This window comes from Oppia nitens, unplaced genomic scaffold (genome assembly GCF_028296485.1).
Source record: "Oppia nitens isolate AA-2021 unplaced genomic scaffold, nextdenovo-longstitch-racon4-pilon3 scaffold7_pilon_pilon_pilon, whole genome shotgun sequence".
Classification (NCBI taxonomy): domain Eukaryota; kingdom Metazoa; phylum Arthropoda; class Arachnida; order Sarcoptiformes; family Oppiidae; genus Oppia; species Oppia nitens.
In genome coordinates, this window is record NW_026533251.1 from 1328898 (window position 1) to 1351871 (window position 22974).

At 28.0% G+C, this 22974-nt stretch overlaps 4 protein-coding genes across 4 annotated transcripts; 1 reads left to right on the forward strand and 3 right to left on the reverse strand.

Annotated features, from left to right (window-relative positions):
- Window positions 1-453: 453 nt before the first annotated feature.
- Window positions 454-3609, forward strand: LOC128963475 (protein argonaute-2-like). The gene is made up of 3 exons (XM_054309983.1): window positions 454-603; window positions 653-3111; window positions 3178-3609. The coding sequence occupies exons 1-3, from the start codon at window positions 591-593 to the stop codon at window positions 3493-3495; spliced, it is 2790 nt and encodes a 929-aa protein (XP_054165958.1). The 5' UTR covers window positions 454-590; the 3' UTR covers window positions 3496-3609.
- A 1042-nt stretch (window positions 3610-4651) lies between these two features.
- Window positions 4652-13080, reverse strand: LOC128963352 (NPC intracellular cholesterol transporter 1-like). Its single transcript, XM_054309856.1, has 15 exons — window positions 12456-13080; window positions 12122-12240; window positions 11958-12048; window positions 11726-11874; window positions 11397-11657; window positions 8861-9023; window positions 8103-8780; window positions 7122-8038; window positions 6929-7057; window positions 6288-6857; window positions 5826-6222; window positions 5603-5744; window positions 5467-5534; window positions 5013-5398; window positions 4652-4942 (listed from the first exon to the last, which is right to left on the reverse strand). Exons 1-15 carry the CDS (start codon window positions 13078-13080, stop codon window positions 4652-4654), a joined length of 4986 nt encoding a protein of 1661 aa, XP_054165831.1.
- A 787-nt stretch (window positions 13081-13867) lies between these two features.
- LOC128963353 (glucose-6-phosphate exchanger SLC37A2-like) lies at window positions 13868-17065 on the reverse strand. Its single transcript, XM_054309857.1, has 7 exons — window positions 17033-17065; window positions 16738-16962; window positions 16475-16681; window positions 16265-16395; window positions 15947-16189; window positions 15577-15868; window positions 13868-14286 (listed from the first exon to the last, which is right to left on the reverse strand). The coding sequence occupies exons 1-7, from the start codon at window positions 17034-17036 to the stop codon at window positions 13868-13870; spliced, it is 1521 nt and encodes a 506-aa protein (XP_054165832.1). The 5' UTR covers window positions 17037-17065.
- A 1897-nt stretch (window positions 17066-18962) lies between these two features.
- LOC128963354 (glucose-6-phosphate exchanger SLC37A2-like) lies at window positions 18963-21003 on the reverse strand. Its single transcript, XM_054309858.1, has 6 exons — window positions 20727-21003; window positions 20419-20643; window positions 20144-20350; window positions 19751-19917; window positions 19439-19681; window positions 18963-19370 (listed from the first exon to the last, which is right to left on the reverse strand). Exons 1-6 carry the CDS (start codon window positions 21001-21003, stop codon window positions 18963-18965), a joined length of 1527 nt encoding a protein of 508 aa, XP_054165833.1.
- Between the last annotated feature and the right edge of the window lie 1971 nt (window positions 21004-22974).

Consider the following 22974-nt stretch of genomic DNA (forward strand, 5'->3'; position numbering starts at 1 on the left):
TCTATAATATAGACTATAATTTATATGTATAAATATTTTTTAAAAAAATGAAAATGTTTTATTAAGAATATTAAAACTTAATTATTCAAGATTTATTGCATTTTTCAATATTATTATTACAATTGTTTTTTATCCTCATCACTATAAATCCAAAAAATGTATGTAAATTAAAAAAAAAAATTAAATAAGAAAAATACAGAAAAGTTACTGTAAGTATTTATACTGTATCTTTAATATTAGAAATTTGAATTTTATAAAATTTTAATATGTATGGTAAGATTAATTAAGTATTGGATAATATGTATAAATATAACAATAGTATTGATGAATAGCAATGATAATACTAAAAATATATATAAACAACTTATTAGTACTGTATAACTGTTAACACTATTACTGTAAAAACTAATTTAAACCATAATCTTATAAATGAGCGCCAAATTGACTGAAAAAAAGTCACACATTTGACATGTGATTACAAATACACGACAATAGCTTAGCATACGATTAGTCAGTGAATGAACGATACGTTTGGTTTAAATTATTGAAACCATTGTTTAAAAAACTGATTGTTATTATCATTGATTACAATGAGTGATATCGGTATGTATTAAATGAGTTGATGATAATGACTGACCATTTTGTTGATTAGTCAATACAGGAAGTCTGTCGTCGACAGAAACAACCAGTAATGGCGAACCAAATGATTTGAACAACAATTGCCAAATATTGGCCACTGGAGACATTGTCTCATCGACGGCGGACAAGTCTATAGTTTGTCAAACCATTGATGGTTCTGGCGATGATGTCACACAAATTGCACGATCATTGACCAAAACGTTGACAATAGAGTCTCGAAGACGTTTCGCCAAACGGCCGGCGCCGAAACAATTGGCCACAAATGATAAATTGCTAACTTTGGTGTCCAATTGTTTTCCACTAATACTGAAAGACATGGTTTTCTATCACTACGATATCGATATAATACTTGTCGACCAATCGGACACTGGGTATGTGGCCATTACTGATGCATCGTTGGCCAAAAAGATGCGAAAGTTGGGTCAAAAAGATAATATGGAAATTATTGAAAAGTTTGCTGAAGAATGTCCCGAAGTGTTTGACAAAAAACCATTTGTTTTTGACGGACTCAAGAATTTGTACACCAATTTACAGCTTAATCTGAAAGGAAAACAATTGGTACGGAAAGTAACGATAGCGCTGAAAGGTTTCGCTGAACAGTGCTTTCAAGTGGCCATTCAATTGACAAATGAAAAGAGTGGACTCATCCGAGAAATCAAAATGTCTACAATTGGCGACTATTTGAACAATAAGTTAGAAGACATACCGGAAGATGCTTTACATGTTTTGGAAATCATTTTGAGATATAATGTGACCAAAAGTTGTATTCCCGTCGGCCGATCGCTATATCCAATTGTTTCCGAAACCGAAGATATTGGTCAAAATGCTTGTGTTGCTTACGGTCATTACCAATCGGTTCATATGACCGAATCGGGTCCAGCACTGGTCATTGACCGCACTGCTACACTATTTCGTACGGCGGGAAAGTTGACAAAATTTGTTATGGGTTTAATGGCAAAGAAAGTGAAATCTATTGACGAAATTGATTTCAATCCCGAAATGATAACTAAATTGAGTAAACAATTGTCAGGAATTCGTATTTCAACGCAACATACGGGCGGCAAAAGACATTCAGTGATCGACAGTTTGAGTGATTTGCGGCCAAAAGATATTGAATTTAATTTGATAATCAAGAAAAATAAAGTCAAAACTAATGTTTTGGATTACTTTGAAAACCAATACAACACAACATTGAAATACCCGAACCTGCCGTGCGTTCAAATAAAAGGTGGTGTCGCTCGTTATTTGCCCATTGAATTGTGCGATGTATCCAGTAATCAACCTATACTTCGTCGTCACACTACACCATCGATGACGGCGTCGTTGATTCGTAAATGTGGACAACAAAGACCCGAACAACGATTTGAATTTGTTGAACACACAACTAATAGTATTGTTGATAAAAGCAGTGATCTGTTGACAGCAATGGGTATTTCATTGTCAACTATACCAATACAAGTGAAAGGAAGAGTGTTGCGGAAGCCCGAGTGCAGTGGTAGTGACAGACGTGTTCTCAATGGTAAACAACTATCGCAATGGTATTTGATATCAATGGCTTATAATTTTTGTGCCGATTATGACTGGAAAGTCAAAGCATTTGTCTTGGATTTGCAAAATGAGGCAAAACGTATGGGACTAATAGTGGCGAATCCACAGATTGAAAAGCATCGGTACAGCAATGATCAAACACAGGTCAAGAATATATTACAAGAAAAAGTGTCGCTAAAACTCTGTCCTCAACTCATACTTTTCGCTATTCCTTACGGCGACGGAACGTATCATAAGATCAAACTCTTGGCTGATAATAGGTTTGGTTTAATGACACAATGTGTCAAAATAGATCACATTATGCGTACACCAAGAGGTTGTCTCACAAATTTATTGCTTAAAATCAATGCCAAACTGAGCGGTCAGAATTGTATTGTCATGGAAAAGGAATGGCCATCAAGTATGAAGAAAATGATGATCATTGGCGCTGATGTCACACATCCGGCACCGGCTGATGCAATGCATTCATCAGTGGCAGCGGTTGTTGCCAGTTATGATCCTTTTCATACCAAATATATGACTTCACTCCGTGTTCAGCGCCGAAGTAAGGATGAAATGATAAATAGATTTCAGGAAATGATTGAAGAAATGCTTAATCATTATAAGCAAACAAACAAACAATTGCCCGAAGGTTTAATATTGTTTCGCGATGGTGTTTCTCAGGGACAGTTTCGACAGGTCCTCGACCATGAGTTCCAACAAATGAGAGCTGCCTGTGCTCAGGTCCAACAAAACTATGCACCAAAGATTACATTTATTATTGTTCAGAAACGACATCACATGCGTTTCAAACCATTAGATCCAAACAATGATTTAGTTAGAAATATGAAATCGGGTAATATACCCGCCGGTACTGTTGTCGATACCACAGTTGTCGATCCCATTATGTTTGAGTACTATTTGTGTAGTCATACTGGACTTATGGTATGTATATTACAAATATTTACCGATAATGAATTTAATTGATTTGTAATTGTTTGACAACTTTAGGGAACTTCTCGTCCAGCAAAGTATGTGGTCCTTCACGACGACCACGAGTTTTCATTTAATCAAATGGAGCGCTTGTCTTACCAATTGTGTTACTCATACGTGCGCTCGAGTAACTCTATATCGGTGCCGATACCTGTAATGTACGCTCATTTGGCCGCTAAGCGCGCTAAAGACCACATAATCGCTATTAATAGACAGTCGGTTAATACGCGTTACTTAAACGAGACGATTGAGGACAGAGAGGATGGGATTGCAAAAAGATTGAACGATAAGATCAAAGTTATGGATAGTCTTTCCAATCAATTTTATTATTGTTAAGAATTGTTTTAATTGACTCTTTTTCTCATTTGGATACAAATTGAAATATACCGGTAGTTTATATTAATATTTTACATTAAGAAAGCTTTAATTTACTTAAATTAAAATTAAAATCAGCATTTTATAAAATATATAATTTAACTGATTGTAAGTTATGTTAATAGCATATTACTACCTAATACTATGGTAATAATTTATATTTTGTATGATTACAGTACAGATAATGAAATAATTTAGATTAATCAAATTTTAAGTTAATTTAAATCTAAACTTATTTAATATTTTTGTTATATTTTGATTTAACAGATATAATATATTTGACAATTTACCGGTAATTAGCTTAACTTTTGCTAATGTATGACAATATTTGAAATAAACTCATTAATATTTAATAATAATAATTTTTAATGAAATTATAATTACTAATAAAATATTATATAATAATATATGTGGGTAATTGATTTTACTTGACGCAAATTTATTAATAAATATATAATTTTAGTTCAAAGTTTTATTTCATAATGTTTTTGAATAATAGAATAGTTTTATTTGTGACTATTTTTAATTGTCTTTTAATTGAGACAATATATAGTGGATATCATGACCACAATCATCACAATGAGAGTACCACTAAATCCGTTACAATCACTGTAACTAATAAATGTTTGGCTAATTTGTTGCTTAAATGCGATGTCTATGATGAGCATGAGTTGGCATCCAATCAAATGTTTGGCTTTAATTTGGAGTCAACCGGTGCTTCAATTCAATGTCAGGCCAGGTGTCGGAATAAGTCAACAACGACTACATTCTATGTTTATGGAGGTCGGGCACCGGTTGAAGATAATGACTGGGAAGTCACTGATGATGGCATTTATCTTATTAAACGTATTAAATACTACTCATAAGGATAGATATTGTTTATAATAATTTTTTAAAGAGTACTGAGTAGTGATTTAATCTAAAAGTTGAGATTATTTGTTATTTATTGGTATTTTTCATATCATGTTAAATAAAAAAAATTAATGCACTTTAGTGCACAATTAAATAAAACGTTATCTTCATTTGTGTTATTTATGTTAATTTTGTTATCAAATTTATTAAATATTTAAAAAAAAATTATTGATAAGTCTAGTAATTATACCTAATTGTTAATTAATTATCTATTAGATCCAATAAGACTCAGTATAACAGGTAAAAACACGAGTCCATGGAGTGCACCAATCAATACAATACCCAAATACATACGGAAATAGAAAATCTGGAATATCTTGGATGAGGCGAAACCCAATACTATTATACCCCAAAATTTTGTGAATGTTATGCCCGACAATACTGATGACCCAATCCTTGCCAACGAATCCTGGGCTCTCTCGACACGTGTCAGGCCTTCGCTCTTAACATATGCACGGGTTATATGCGAACAAAATTCTACGGATATTCCCACTGACTATAAAAGTCATAATAAAATTGTTATTATTTTTGTTTTTATTATATTGTATTAGTTATCTTAACCATACCATTACAAGGTTGACCAATGATATTGCATTGAGTGATACATTCCACCAAAACATTAGTCCCATTAGATTAATAACAATACACTCGATGGTGACAATTATGATAAGTGACGAAATCAAATCAAAACCCAAGAATATGAAAGTGACCACAAATATGACGGAACTTGTGATCACCAAATTGATAACAGTGTCTCTCCAACTGTCCAAATATTGTTCAAAAAACACATGAAATATACTATAAGGAAATACTTCAACGTGTGTCTCGTTGTTCTTGTTTTCAGCATTGATAGCATCGGTTAAACTCTCAGCTAAAGCTCGTGATGTCCTCAAAGCTGATATAAAGTCATGCGATGTCCGCAAAACTGTATGATATGTATTAAAATAGGAGGCTATGGTTTAAATGAAAAACATTAATTAATTAATAAAAATATTATTTGAAATATAATAATATGAAAACCTTTAACAGGAATATCATTTTTATTGCTATAATCAAGTTTTAATGCCGACGAATATCTTGGTCCACCACTAATTGACAAACAAACAAAATTAACGACAAATTTAATAAAAAAAACATTAAAATTCAATATAATTACCCGACAGGACAATCAGCATTTGGTATATCATTGAGAAAAAATTTCAGATATTTATCGTAATACATATTTTTGTTAACAATATCGATGTTTTGATCATACATTGTTAAATTGCACGGGGTACATTTAGTCTTATTATGATCAACTAAATTAATTTAATAATTTAACATAATTATTATTTATTAATTAAACTTAATATTATTATTATTAATAAATTTATACATACACGTTTTTGAATCACAAAATTGTGATTGATTATCTTTAAAAAGATGACAACATTTATCATTACTCGCCCAACTCATGTAGTCCTGGACCCAATTGGTTACACCCATATCTGATATATATGACTGGTTAGGATATTTGGATGCGCCATCCATTATAGTCATCAATGAGTTGTTAGCGCATCCGGAACCGCTACAAAATAGTGGTTGTTTTTGGGCGTAATCGTAGTTAGATTTGACCACAAAATAGAGAGGAGGACCCACTCGTAGATCATTTATCTGTGACTCAAAATATGGTAAAACATATGAATCTGATGGAACTGATAGTGTCTGACTGAGGCCGACGTCAATACGGCTGATGACAGCTATAGATGTAAACAACCAACTGATAAACACAATTAACTGTAAATATTTAGTGAATAACAAATTAGTTGAACATTTCATTAGTGGTTATGTTTATGACTTACAACAGATACTCTGGTATATGTTTTCATAAGGAATGGCGCATATATTCGCTCAAAAAATCGATAAAGAAATCCTATTTTGTCATAATTATCTTCATTTGTATTTTTTGATTGTTTGAAACAACAAAACAATTCGTATCTGTTATCCAATTGTCTGTGAGTGTCGAGTACTAGAAGTGGTATAAAGACAATCATTTGCAGTATAAAAGCCATGAAAAGTGCGAGACCGGCGTTCAGTGCAAACACTCGGACGGCTGGCATCGGTGTGAGCGCACCAAAGAAAAAACACGACGACTCTGCTATAGTGGCCAACAATATTGACGGCGCAATACTTTGCATTACTGTACCGATACGCTCAGTCATCGGCACCTCTTTGGCAAACTTCTGGCGCTGAAAACTTTGGACCAAAATAAATATGTTGTCCACACCGACAGCCAATACCAAGAACGGTATGACTTCAACAATGATAAGCGTTGACTTAACTCCACAAAAACTTAACAAACCTATTGAAGCGGTTACTGATAACAATACAATAACTACTCCACACAATCCTAATACGATTTTTGAGTCAATCTATTAACAATCAATAATTTCAATGTAAAAAACAATTTATTATAATAACTATAATAATTAAAATAACTTACAAATAGTCTCTTAATTGTAGTGAACCGACCCAACGATATAGAAATATAGACAAACATAACGGCATAACTGATGACAATTGTTATTAAACTTGATTTGCTTTGTCTGTCCAACTCGTCTTCAAGAGACCTCTAATATGATTTAAACAAAAAACTAAAACTAAATGTTTTAAAAAAATTAATTTATTTTCAATACCTCAGAATAATATACTATATGTAGATCTGGATCATCATAATTATGAAGCAAATCGAGATACTCTTTCTCCCAGTCCAGTGCTTGACTACGGTATAGACTATCTTCATAATTGTTTAGCAACAGAGACAGTGATACACCTCTGGCAGTGGTATAGTCGGTGCCATCATAGTCGACAAGTACTACATTAGACAACATGGGTCCACCAAAATTGCCGGCACAACTCAAGTCAAAATCTGTGTCTTTTTGAAGATAGTTATTAGACATACATTTTGTCATATGATCCAAATAATTCTTGTTATCTATAATTCTATTAACATTTTCGATTTTACTCTGAAACCAACCCAATGGTGTCTGCAGAGCACAGATACCATTATTCATGGGTGCAAAACATAGTTGTGTAATATCGACTGTTTTTTTACCCACTTTGACGGTTATATTCATTATGTTTTGCTCCAATTGTAGCACTTTTAACAAAAATAGTTTATCAAATGCCGGTCCATATCTTATAGTAGTTATATTTGTTGGATCAGACAAATCCATGTGAAGAACTGTTGTGCCATTTTTCGGTCGAATTATTACTTGATTTATTCGATAATAAGGATTGAAATGTTTGTCAAAAAACTCCTTTTCTAATCGGGCTCTACTTCCAGGTGCTGACCATAGGTCAACTGGATCTGTCATTGCGACAAAATGGGTTAACATACCAATTGATAAACCTATAGCTATAATAACGCCCAGCACTGGTAAGACAAACACATATGGCTTTTGACAACATATTGTTCCATAACTTTTAAATCCTTTACCAATGAATTCATCAAACTTAAGACCAGAATTATGTAATGATTGTGAAATTTTGCTAAAAATTTTCAATTTTGTTGTTTTTTGTGTCTCATTGTTGAATCTAAGTCTATCTGATACTAGAAATTAAATGAAAATAATATTTAAAAATTAACTTAAATATATATACAGTATATAATATACCTTTACGCAAATGGTTATAAAAATTAATGAATGAAATGCCAAATATAACAATAAGAGAGATGTAATAAATGAAAGCAACGCAAACCCATATGCCATCGATCTCCCAGACAAGCCATTGTGTTTCTGGGGGTGGGTATGTGTTTTTAGGAGGTTTTGTGGGACAGTCAAGAAAACTACAGGTGCGGTTTGAGAACGGTTTGGGAGCTTCGCTACACTTGAACAATGGCGCGTCGTTTGGTGTAATTCCTGATTTATTGACGCCATCGAAGATAAAATTGATGTGAAAAGGAGAGGGAGGACTTGTACCCATTGTGTCAAAAAAATAACGAGCCGAACAAACAGTGGACGACTTTTTGGCGGTACATAAAACATCCATTGCCATACCACCCGGCATATGGACGTTGACACACGAGTCAAACACTGTGTTTGCAAATCTGGGCGTCAAATAATAATTCAATGATTTGACCATATCTTTCGTGGGTTCATCTGTTGACGGTTCGCTTTCGGCTACTTCGACAAACTGGCGGTGATTGGGATTGCATGACATATGAACCATCACTCGCACAAAGTTGACATAACAAGAGGGACAGCCTTTAATGAATGGTTCGGCCTTTTTTAACTGATCATTGATCAGTGCAGCCGCTCCTTCGTCACTACAACAGACAACTGGATCTTTCACTTTTGATAAAAAATTATTTTATAAAAATTAATTTAATTTAAAATAACAGTAAAAATAATTAATTATCTATCTGTTATACCGTCAAACAAATCGGGAACCAATAGTTTCAATTGATTTTCAATTTTTTTATCAGTTAATTGTTTCGGTTCGACATCTTTGACAACACATGGAATCGGAAACCCCCAGCTATTATGACCACATGTGCCTCTATAGACACACTTAGACGCCGTTAAGCTATTCAACTACAGGTGTAAATCATAATAAATAATTGTATTTTTAATTATTTTAGTCATCAAATAAACTAATTTTAAAAAATCTAACCTCTATTATTAATATATAAATTATAATTAATAATTTAATCATTTTGTTAAAATATGTATAAACTGTGAACAAATTTTAACAAAAAAATCATTTAATTTACACAAATCAAATAATTTATTTATTTTATACATTGAAAATATAGACAATAAATGAAAAAAAAATATTTTAATGTTATAAGTATTATGTACCCAATGATCTTTCGTAACAATAGATATATTTTATAAAGAGTTTAACGTTTAATATAATTAGTTAAAATGTTAATTGATAAAAATAAGTCATTAAAGTGTGATATTATTGATTGTAACTAATATACCTAATATAATAGTTGAAAATAATTCATAAATAGCTCATAAGATAATTGAAAATATTAATTTATTATATAATACCTTTTGACTTTTGTAACATTTTTGATATATATATATCAGGGTTAAGCAAGGTTTTGGATTTTAGGGGGGGGTAGACCGGGGTAAAATTTACAAAATTCTCGAAAAATCTTGGGGGGGGTATTGGGTGGGGTAAGATTTTTATTGCATTTTTAAACGGCAATTTTTTCAAAAATCCAAAATCAAGGGGGGGGTCAAGAGAAAATTCCCTAATATTCCCTTAAATTCCCGAATATTCCCATGTAAATTCGATAAAATTCCCATAAGTTCCCGTATAAATTCCCAGGAAAATAGGTAAAATTTACAAAAATAAAAAAAAGTTAAATTTTAACAAAAATAAATATTTTTAAAAAAAAATTTTAAAAATTAATAAAAACTTAAATTTTAGCAAAAAATAAAATAATAATGTATTAAATACTTAAAAATAGGTGATAAAGGCATTAATGATACACTGAGTTTTTTAGTATTTTAGTAATTTTTAACTTTTAAAATAATTTTTTAAATAATACTTAATGCTTATAGTTTATAGATATATATTTTTATTTTTTAATGTTATTTTTATGTAAATACTGATTGAATACTAATTATAAAATTAAAAATATTTTAAATTTTTTAGTTAAAATTTTAAAAATTATTAATAAAAACCTTGTAATATAAGTATTTATTTTTTTATTAACTTCTTAAACTATCTCAAACTTCTATTTATATTGTAATATGATTATTCTTTTCAACAAATTGGTATTTTTTAACTTTTTAGTTTAATATTTTAAGTAAAATTATGTTATTTTTTGATGAGTTTTAACGTTATTTTAACTTTTTTACTTATTTTTAATCAATAATTAGAATCATATAAATTTTAAAAACATAAAAACACTTACTAAAATAGTATTAACTAAAATTAAAATTTTTATAAATCTCAAAAAAATTTTCGGCGCCTTCGGCGCCGAAATTTTAGGGGGGTCATTTCTCCTCGTTTTTAAGCGACAATTTTTCCCATTTGGTCAAAAAGTCTGGGGGGGGGGTAAAATCCCAATTTCTCGATCTTAGGGGGGTATTTTGGCCTTACCCCCCCCCCCTACCCCCCTTACTTAACCCTGATATATATATATTATAACATATTATTATATTAAATACCTGTACTATATTGAAATTATAACAATTTATATATTTATTAAACATTAAATTAATATTAAAATTATATAATATCTATTTTGTAAATATTTTATTATTGTACAGAAGATCATTGTTTATGCATTGATTTAATTAATGATAATCAATAATTATTAAAAACTTATTACTACAATATAATACAGTTTATATTGTATGATAATTTATTGTATTGTATGGTAACTGATAATCAAATACTTTTAATCAACATTTTTAATTGTTATCAATTGTTGTATTCAATGACATTTAAAATTGATATAAATTTTTCAAATTATATATAACATAACTGAAGTATTATAACTAAAACTCAATTTATAAATCTATAATATGTAACATAAAATAAAAAAGTTTAAATTATTAGTTACTAAGCTTAATTGTTTAATCATTGTTGAATAATAATTTATTATGCAGTATTAAGTAGATACATTATAATTTTAATAATTACTATTTTACTATAAATTAACATTACAAGAACATTAAATCTATATAATATTTTGTATTTATATTTTAAAAAATAATATACATATGTATGTCATAAATTTTTTACAAATTAAATAAAATACATTATATTTTAATAAAACTCAATTTAATATAATAGAATAATAATATATAAATATATAAATTATTAAATACTATATTTATAATACATTATAAATTTTATCGATATTTTCTATAAAGTATTTTCACTTCATTAGTACAAATCCTTAGCAAAGAAATAAAGGCCAATATATTTGCAGCGATAACCATATAAAACACATTACGCCAACCGTAGCCTTCAACATAACCGGCCATTGCTGGACCTACAGCAGCACCTATAGACCCCATACCATCTATAATGGCTGACACAGTGGCCAATGCTGTCTTTGATTTGACTCTTATGGCCAGATCGGCCGATACGGCAGTTGTAATCAAATTGTAAGGTCCGTTGACAAAGAAACCGGCAATAAATTGTAAACATTGATGGGATACCATTGATAATGGACCCCATTCATAATAGGCCAATAACTATAAATAATTTTTCAATAATAATTACAATTACAGTAATCGACGCTACAGTTTATTTCTATGCTTACCGATGGTATCGTGAGTATAAAAAATACATTACAAGTGATGGCACTGGCATTGGTAATATCGGCCAAATAACCGGCCAAAATAGCACCAAAAGTACCGCCGATGTCAAATGATATGGACAGATATGCGGACTCAGATGGAGATACTTTAACTATACATTAATATTATAATTTATAAAATATTATTAGTAATAATTATTAGCATTATTCTTGAATTATATAGTAGACAACAAACTTGAATTGCTTATATAAAGTGGTAACCAAAACATGAATGTATAGGTAACCAGTTTGGAGAAAAATAGACAAATTGAATACTCTATGACACCCTTTTCAATAAAATAATAATAAAATTATAATTTTGTTTTTAAAAATCATTAATTATTTCAGATATTCAATTACAGGTATCTTAAGAGCACCGATAAAAGATATGGCAGTATTTTTGTCATCATTTCTATCATTTTCCTCATCATTGGCTGAGTCCTTAAAGTTAATTACCGGAAGTTCAACATAATTAGGATCTATGTATTGACAGAAATTATTATTTTTATGAATGCTATTATATTTATTAATAATGTACCTGAGACTAGAAATAAAAAACATATCAATGCCATTCCTATTAATATTAAACCCGGCACAATAAATGACAGTCCCCAATTTGATTCAACAAATGCACCTGTATGAAAGTTAGGAATATCTATGAATCAATTCATAATTTTTGAAAAAATATAAATACCAGCAACGAGTGCACCCAATATATTGCCTAATGTAGTATGAAATCCCCAAACACCAAACAATAATCCCTTTTTCTCGTTGTGATACCAATTGCTGACAGCCGTGACTACCGCAGGCCAAGGACCGGTCTGTACAATACCGGTAAACACTTGAATAATAATAAAATACCATAAATAGTGAATATTTAATGAATAGGGAAGTCCAGCCATTATCGAGAAAACACCACAAAGTAAGAGACAAGCGGTCAGAAATAATCTCAAATTTAGTCTTTCGGCAACATAACCGGCCACAAACATACACACAGCATATGATATAAGAAAACTGGTATCCAACCACCCGAGCAATACTTCAGCATTATTATTGTCAAATGGAGACCAATCGCACCAATATGGGTGCTCCTCATACCAACTGTCTGGATGGCGATGTCCATCATCACTGATATGTTTGGTACAGTTATCTTTATGTAACTGTGCCTTCACTACCGATAGTGGCCGTCGGGCCAAATGTGACACACAGTAAATCATAAATGTCACAATCAATACCAGTATTTGATAGCATTTTCGCCGATTAATTGAATATTTGTTGCTTATGTATTCAATTAACAAAACACCCAGTGATAGCTTCATTATTACTTAGTATTTTATTTTCAATAAATGGTTTAATTCATTAAATTGTTTATTATTATATAACATGTGTGTCAAAAAATTTCAAGAGTTAAACAATGCAATTAAGGTTTACAGTAATTATCAACAAAAATATCTTAAAATTAAGAAAATTAGAATTTTCATCATTCATTAAATAAATAATTTGCTTAATCATTATAATTTGAATTTATACTCTTTAAATGTTTTGAAAAAATAATTAATTTATAGTTATAAATAAATTAAATACCAAACTAATTATGATATAAGTGCTTATATTTTATATTTTTTGACAAATAAATGTTATCATTAAATGATAGTCCATTTTAGCAATCAGTAATAATAGATAAAATATTTACGATTATAGAACAATACTACATTATATTAACTATATTAATGACAATTATTAAGATATAATAAAAATTATCAAAATATTAAACAAAAAATGTTCAATTATCATATATATACTAAATTTATATGTATATTATACAGTATATAGTAATAATTGATAATAATTAACTGTAATTTATATTAATATTATAAAGCATACAAACAACACAATTGACAATTTTATTTATCTGACGTTTAACTTCTGAAGTTAAAAACCTATTAAAACATACACATTATATACAAATAAAAAATACAGTAAAAACTATAACACTATACAATGTAATCGCACAAATATTATAAGATTATCATTTAGTGTATTAAATGTGATTGTTGATGATTAAGTGATATTTTTAATTTTATTATATCCATTAATACTACACCACTATCTGATATTTGACAAATCACTAACCCTTTCGGATGACACCATCAATAGGTGTTGTCTGGCGACTGACAACTCATACAAAAAGTTTGTCAATACAGTCAGTCTCTTGGCGTTGATATACCTTTCCATATAATGTTGCGGACAGTTTGAATCTGTGATAAAATTTTGCCAAAACTCTTGCGATGATTTTCTAATAGTCATAAACTGATGATAAGTATTGACCAGTTTTTGTATGCCATCTTCGGTCATATAACTAATAAGATTAATATGTTTGACCAGATTTTCGATGTCTTTATCGCTCAAATGTTTCATATATTCACCATTTCTTTGTCTGTAAGCCTTTCCAGAGATGAGATATTTAATGATAAGACGTTCGTCTTGTAGTCTATTGTTTTGAAACTGTTGTTTCTCTGGTCTGACTATAAATTGTTTAATTAATTTTAACAATGAATTTATCATATAATCTCCTTTACTGTTATTATTATTGTTAATCATTATTAGTTAATTAATTAACATATAAATTTAAATCATGAAATAACTGAAAATATTTTAATAAGTAAATTATGACAATTACAGAGTTAATGTAACTGTAAGTTTTCATATCATATATTAAAATTTTAAGTATAATATTTTAACAATAATTATTTTAGCAGTTTTATCACAAAGTTTCTAATCTAATGGTTGTTTATTGTATGACTTATAAATCATTATTTGCATTAAAATTTTAAAAGAGTTCAACTAATCAGTGATTTTATAGAAAGTTTTCTGTTTGTATTTCTACATTTATACAATACTATTTATATATTTTATTAGTGTGTCTAAAAAAGTATCAATATTTATGGGATTCCTGTGGATTTTCCATTGAGGAATCGGATATAAGACTACAATGAAATTGGGGGGTAAATAGATTCTTAACAATTAATTGTTTCATTTATGGTTAATGATGTCTCTTATTGAATTAAATTCAAAAGTTTTTGCACATAAATAGGTTGACAGGTATTTGATGAGCAATAAATATAGTGAAAATGAAATACATGCTAAATATGACAAAAATGTTAATTTTCTAAATACTGGTATTTTGTCAATTAAATGATTGCTTATTTTAGTTGAAATGTCTATAACAGGACTGACAATGATAGGGAATGGGACTAAATATTTGTTTACCCATTCCTATCTAATCGCACTATAAATCATACAATTTGTCGATTTTAAACTTATGACGAAATACTATATAAATTAAAATATATTGAGTCTAAAAGTAAAATCAAAATAATTCACTCTTAAAAAGTGTTAATATTAATTTATTGATAATATATCAATTTATCAATAGTTAATTTTAAAATAAGATACAAAAATCATAACTTTTAAAAATAAAAATATATTTATAAACAAAAAACTTTAATATTATTAAATTAATACATAATTACAACAAAATACAATATAAATGTTTACACTATTATGTATTGACTAATAGCATTTACTGTACATATTAGGGTTTTTATGTTAAACAAACTATTGTTATATAAAAATAAATAAATAAAGTAATAATTGTTACGATATAGTAATTATAAACAAATATTTTTTTTAATAGTTTTAATAATATACATATTTGTTTAATACTGTATATTAATTATTATTTATACTAAAAACCTTTGATTTGTTAATAAAAAACAATTGTTTAAAATCCTTAAAACCAATCCTTATTATACATAAGATTCCCAAAATCTCTGCGATTATAACCATTAAAAATACATAATTCCAACCAAATTCTGATACATAACCGGACAGAGATGGTCCTACCGCTGAACCCAGACTGCCGGTGGCGTCTATAATAGCTGTAACTGTGGACAGGGCTGACTGTGATTGAGACTTTAGACCTAACTCAGCTGAGACGGCAGTGATTATTAAAGAGTAGGGAGCGTTCACAAAGAGACCGACAAAAAATTGAAGCGATTCGTTGCTGGCATAAGATATGTTTCCGTATAGTCGATAAATAACTAACTGTTGAATAAAAAATTAAATAATAATAATTAATAAAAAAAATGATTAATCATATTATATGATTGAAAAATATGATACCAAAGGAATTGAAAATATTAACATAAAAATACAGGTCAGAGCACTGGCATTGGTCTTGTCTTTAATATAACCGACAATTATAGCGCCAGCAATACCTCCCACATCAAACATCATTGTCATATATGCAGAATTAGACATTGATATGTTGGCATTGGTTTGACTGATATAATAGGGCAACCAATCGAGGAATGTATAGCTGACCAGTTTGACAAAGAATAGGCTTAAGGCAAACTCAACCACACCCTTAATAATGTCATATAATTTTATGTAATTTAAAAAATACTTTAATTAAATCAATTATTAATTATTTTAAATTACCGATATTTTAAGAGCTCCAATAATACTAATAGCTTTACTATTAGTATCACTATTTAAATTATCGTTCATTTTATTACTGGTGTTTTGTTTGTCTGAAACCAATGTTATGCTCAGTTCAACAATTTCAGGTTCTTATCAATCATAGAGTAAAATATCTTATTTTATTAAATTGCATTTGAAAATAATTAAAAATAATTAAAAATAACATACTGTGTACAAGTGTTAAAAATACGACTATAGCTATGCCACATACGATAACACCGGGAACTATAAAGCTGAGTCCCCAATCATAACCAACAAATATACCGGCAATGGCTGAACCAACAATATTACCTAAAAACGAATGTGAATTCCAGATACCAAATACAAGACCCCTATTTGTGGGTCCAAACCAATTGCCCATCGATGACATTATAGCTTCAAATAAAATTCAATAAAGTTATTACAATTAATCGCAACATTTTTGAACATACCTGGCCAACAACTGGACTGTCCGATTCCAGTGAGCACTTGTATGACATAAAAATATTCCAAAGCATGGATATTCAATTTGTAAGCCAAACCAAACAATATATTTGCAATACCAGCGATCAACATACCAATGGTTAGGAAATATCGTAAATTCATGCGTTCAGCTATCATACCATTAATATACATACTAATTGAATACGATAACAAAAACACTAAATCCAATGTACCTTGATCATTTTTAAATATAACATTAATTGTTTTTTAAATTATTAATATAAAAATTATCTAAATTTATACCCATTAATGTTCTGGCATTTTGTCCAACAAATGGTTCCCAATCACACCAATAGGGATCAGTTGACGATTCATTTGAGTGATGTGTTGAAAGTCTATCACAGTTTGGATGATTCAGTGCTGGTTTGACTATACTTAACGAACGGCGCGCTGAATGCACCGATAGATATGACAAGTATGTGACCACTAGTATTAAAACTTTATAAACAACTTTTTTATTAACTGATGAATACTTTGTTAGTTTATTAATAACTAAACAGACAATTGGTTTATTATTATTGGACATTACTTTTAATTATTATATAAATACTTTATAATATTATTTATAATTATGAAGAAATTGATTTTTTTTATCAAATACCGGTATATATTACATTCAATAATATTTACCATAAAAACAAATTACATTAATTTGTGTGGCAATATCCTATTTTTTGTTAGTCTAAACTAAATAACAAATATTATTTTTATATCGATGATTATTATTTTAAGTTCATAAATACATGTGTCATAGACACAGTTGTATCTATTGTTTTTATTATAGTTTTTATTTGTTTATTTCTTTATATATGATATATATTTCTGAATTATATTTAATAGTCTTGTATAATCAACACAATAAGGTTACAAAACAATAGTATAAACACACAAAAAACAAATCACTTTTATTCATTAATAGTTAGTAAATGATAATGATTAATTCAAATAATTGTTATTCTAACAATCATAAAAAATTTAATTCATTATGTATTTCAAAATCAGAAAATAAATATTAATAACATTACATCTATTAAAGACATTATTCCTTAGATATAAAAATACTATTCAATGACTTTTTAGTTGTTTTTAGTACAAATAAAATTATTTATTATAAAAAAGAAATTAAATTAAAACTTATTAATTTGAGACATTGTTGTTATTAATTGTTTATATTCTTTGGATTTACAGGTATTTTATTAATAAATATTCCAAAAATAATTATTTAATCATTCATTTACATTAACAGTTGTTTTAGATTTGGAAAAATATATAATTTTATTAATAAAATTCAGTATACAATAGTAATAATAAATGCCTATTGTTTCAAAAAATCATTGTCATCAATTACTTACACATTAAAATGTTTTATATTGTAGTGAGTAAATAGTAATTTTTATTAAATTTTTATAAGAAAATTTCTCTGATATAATAATTTTACAATAACTCTGAATTATATTACAATTATAAACGCTATTTCATTATTAATGTTTAAAATTAAAGTCTATTTTATTATACCGTTTGACTCCATCAGCAAATTCGGGCATTAAATGCGGTAATAATAGTCATCGCAATTAATTGGTTGTTGAGCTATAATAATGTCAATATTTTAAAATTATTTGAATAAACAGATCTCTCAATTATATATTCTATAAAATTATATAAATTAAATAATAATCATAAAATTAGTTAATACAAAAAAGTAATTTTTAAATGAACTTAAAACCAATTTATAATTAGTTTAAAAATTACTTTTAAAAACTTTACTGTTTACATGTTATAATATATTATATTTAAATGCAATATTAAAAATATTTATGTCTATTCATTATTCAAAAGAAAAATATTACTAAACATTTAAATTTTATTATATAAATTACAATTACACACAATATTATTACAAACATGCCTTTATGCCGATATTTATTACAGTTGAATAATAAACCCACAAATTAGTGATTGAATCATAAATTTTTATTTAAAAACTAAATAACACAAAATTTAATATATTAATATTATATTAATTAAAATTAAAAAAAAAATATTATAATAAATAATTGAATTTACAATTTATGTTTATGAAAAGTTATAATATACAGTATATACATTACTATTATGTATGAAAAATTATAATAAAATAAAAAATTAATTGATATTTAGGAAATAAATAAAATATTTAATAAGTAGTGACTGAAATGATATCCTGATTCATACTATTACTGTTTCGGGTCCTATGAGTCCTCCACTTAAATATTAATTGTTTTATATCGTTATAACCGACTCTTATTAATACCAATAATGCACACAAATCTGAGAGCATAACGACTATAAACACATAATTCCAGTCATACTCTGATACAAAACCAGCCAAAGAGGGTCCGACTGCCGATCCAATACTGCCGGTGGCATCGATTATGGCCGACACTGTGGCCATTGCCGACTTGGACGGCACTTTGGAGCCCAACTCGGCGGACACAGCGGTAGTTATTAAAGCATACGGTGCGTTGACAAATATGCCGGCTATAAATTGGAGGATTTCATTGACCACTTCAGAAGTGTTACCGTATAATCTATAAATACCCAACTATTTTGAAATAAATAGTGTAATTAATATATTTTATACTCTATATTATCGTAAAAATGTTTACTCACTGAAGGTATAGCAAATATGAGCATAACTATACAGCACAATGCACTGGCACCTGTCCTATCGGCCAGATATCCAGCGATAATACCACCGGCAATGCCTCCCACATCAAACACAATTGTCATGTAAGCAGACTTAGAGCTTGATATGCCCTCATTTGATGACACAATATATAGTGGCAACCAATCCAAGAATGTATAGCTCACCAGTTTGGCAAAGAACAGACAGATTGAGAACTCGATGACTCCCTGAAAACAATTCAAACCAATATGTTTACAACAATTGTTTTTATTTTTACTATTTTTCTAATCATTTACCGGTATCTTAAGTGCATCAATAATACTGATAGCCTTATGATTATTGAGCTGATCTGACTCGACATCAGAAGATGAACTAAACTGGATTTGAGTCTTAAGCTTATCATTGGCTTTTACAGGCGTTTGTTCCGCATTTGAATTCAGACTCAAACTCACTTCTTCTGGTTCTGTGTAGTGATAATAATAAAAATTAAAGATTAGATTATATATATATAATTTTATATCTAAAAATAATTGCAATTTAATAGCTAATCAATTTGTTTGTTTTATGATAACCAATAAGTTTTTAAATAAATTGAAATATCACTTAAATGTTATATTTTATATGTTAAACAACACTCTAATATAATTATCAATTATAATGATAAATGAAAGAAACAAATGATAACTTACTTTGAACTAAAAACAGAAACACCAGTATACCGGTGCCGGCAATAATAATACCGGGAACAATAAATGACATTCCCCATTTGTCATCAACAAATAGGCCAGCAATGGCAGCACCGGCTATGTTACCGAAATATAAGTGCGAATTCCAGATACCAAACATTAGACCTCTTTTGGATGACCCAAACCAATTGCCCACTGCGGCCAATACACCTATAAATAGTTTGTATATTAGTAATATTAATCAACAACAAAAAATGCTACCAATTGTATTTGAATACCTGGCCAACCAGTTGACTGACCGATGCCAGTAATGATTTGTACGAAATAGAAGTAACCCAACGAATGAATTCCGAGAAAGTAGGCCAAACCAAACAATATATTACAAATACCAGAGAACAACATACCAATTGTCAGAAAGTATCGCAAATTCATGCGCTCAGCTATCATACCATTGATATACATACTGACAGAGTATGATATAAGAAACACTAGATCCAACGTACCTGTCCATTATATATAATATATAATATAAGATTTAATTAATTAAACATTTAAATGTCTTGTTATAATTTTGTTTATGACTTACCCAACATTGTACGGGATGAAAAGGGTGCCCAATCGCACCAGTGCTCATCAATATCAGTATTATTTGAATCATACATATCGGGCAATATATCGGAACAATTTTTATGATTGAGTGCCGGCTTTACAATACTTAACGATCGTCGGGACATATGATACGTTAGATATACAAAAAATGTGAGCATCAGAACCAACACCCTATAGACCCGGAGCTCTTTGAGCGAAAAATAGTGCGAAAGCTTCGATACCAGACATATACTGAGAGGACGGCGAAACACCATTTTCTATACAATTAATTGTTTAATTATTATAATAACTTTTATAATACTTTAGTTAAAATAATATTTTTCAAAACGACTGTAAGATTGAATTTAATGAACAATTTTGACTAAAATTTGCTTAAATAGCTAATCAATAGGTTTCTTATCAGCGCACCGTTAGTTTGAAGCCAAACAAAAGTTAACTTAAGTGCCAGACCCATCAAATTTCATCATTTATTGCTATGCCTCTCAATTATGATTGGCTGATATTACTTATTGCTATATTTAACTATGAAATTGTACTGAATTTATTTAACTTATCATATCAATATCATTTATATAATGAGTTCAAATTTGACTATTGTAATGTTAAATATTGTAAAATGCAATAAACGATAGTTATCTAAAATATTTAAAAAAACAATATATATTTATATTTTATTGGTGTTTTCTACATGGGTACATTTTTATTTTTTGATTTTCTTTGTTTTTATAATAGATATTTAAAAGTAATTAACAAATAAATTGTAAGTAATTTTTGCTATGACATGCACTACTTTTATTTTATTAATAACTATATATAAAATATACAATTTTTATTTTAATACTTAATTAACTATTGATGAGACAATATTACAATTATTATTTATAAAATATATTATAAAATTCAATAATTATTACCAGTTTCTAATGTTAGGTATTATTGCCCATTTAATACTGTATTGACAATAATAATATTAGTTCAATATTTAACACTTAGTTGCAGTGATCTTACATTACAATACATGATAACAATAGATAATAAATAATTTTTAAAGTATATAACTATAAATATATATTTTTGATAAATACAAATCCTAATATTGACTGTTTAATAATAAAATAAACAAATTGTTACATTTATTAATATTGTTTTAATCTCATTTTACATATAGTGATCCTAATACTCAATATTGCTAAATGTAATTTGTTAATAAAAACACATGTTTATCTTTATTGCCAACAATAATGAAAATTATATTTAATTAATACTGTATAATATAATATATGAAAATTATGGAAAATTTATTAATAGTCAAAAAACATATAAATTATCAATTGTTTTATTAAATATAACTGTTAATAAGTATATTACAAAATAACACATAAAAAATGTCTATACAAATAAAATTAAGATTTAATTTCCTCGTGATTTTAATAAATCATTTGTAAATATCATAGTTTGTGAACAATCATATGAAAAATTAAAAATAATACACGTATGATATATTTTTATAAATTTGATAGCTAAATTAAATAATAAAAACAAACATAATCACAATTGCATCAAAACATGTATATAATCGATATACCCTTTTATTTGACTGATACTTCTATACTAATAATAATAAATTAATCCATCTAAAGTAAATTTATTTTAATAATAGTAAACTATTTTCAATTAAAATAATGATATTTTTATTACAAAATTACATTTTCTTATATGATATCTCTAAGCTAGTACTGTATATTTGTAGTCAACAAATTATACAAAAAGTTTTATTAAAATAATTTACGCTATTGTATTATTATGTACTTTACAATGATTAGACATAACTTCAAAAGTCAGTCATTGAACATAAAATATTATACAATCAAAAACTTAATGTAGATTTTAAATAGACTCAGAAAAATACAAAATATATAATAGATCTTATATGATAATAATATTAATTGATAATATGGTATTTATAATAATTATTATAAAATTCTACCACAAATTTTACTATACTAGGATTTTTTTTAAATGTTATATTCTTATTACATTATGTTATTAATTAATTTCTATAAAATTAAACATGGATATTTTAACAAAAAAAAACCAGTCATATTTATCAAATTTTTGTAGTTTAATCAAATTTTTTATTTATTTTATGGCACTGTTTTTATTATTATTATTGATATAATTGATGAGCATTTGGAGGCACGGCTATACCAACTCCTACCAAACAC

Bases quoted from the DNA above. Each gene is read 5' to 3' on its own strand.
- LOC128963353 (XM_054309857.1), bottom strand. The intron at 16,396-16,474 runs GTATGTTATTTT...ATGATTGATAAG, and splicing joins ATTTTTAACACTTGTACACA to AACCTGAAATTGTTGAACTG. The intron at 15,869-15,946 runs GTATCATATTTT...TTTATTCAACAG, and splicing joins TAATATTTTCAATTCCTTTG to TTAGTTATTTATCGACTATA.
- LOC128963352 (XM_054309856.1), bottom strand. From the start codon at position 13,080: ATGAAGCTATCACTGGGTGTTTTGTTAATTGAATACATAAGCAACAAA. The intron at 7,058-7,121 runs GTATTGAAAATA...AAATCATATTAG, and splicing joins ATATAGTATATTATTCTGAG to AGGTCTCTTGAAGACGAGTT. The intron at 5,745-5,825 runs GTATGTATAAAT...AAATTAATTTAG, and splicing joins ATTTTGTGATTCAAAAACGT to TTGATCATAATAAGACTAAA.
- LOC128963354 (XM_054309858.1), bottom strand. From the start codon at position 21,003: ATGGTGTTTCGCCGTCCTCTCAGTATATGTCTGGTATCGAAGCTTTCG. The intron at 20,644-20,726 runs GTAAGTCATAAA...TATAATGGACAG, and splicing joins TTCATCCCGTACAATGTTGG to GTACGTTGGATCTAGTGTTT. The intron at 19,918-20,143 runs GTAAGTTATCAT...ATCACTACACAG, and splicing joins GTTTCTGTTTTTAGTTCAAA to AACCAGAAGAAGTGAGTTTG.
- LOC128963475 (XM_054309983.1), top strand. The intron at 3,112-3,177 runs GTATGTATATTA...TGACAACTTTAG, and splicing joins GTAGTCATACTGGACTTATG to GGAACTTCTCGTCCAGCAAA.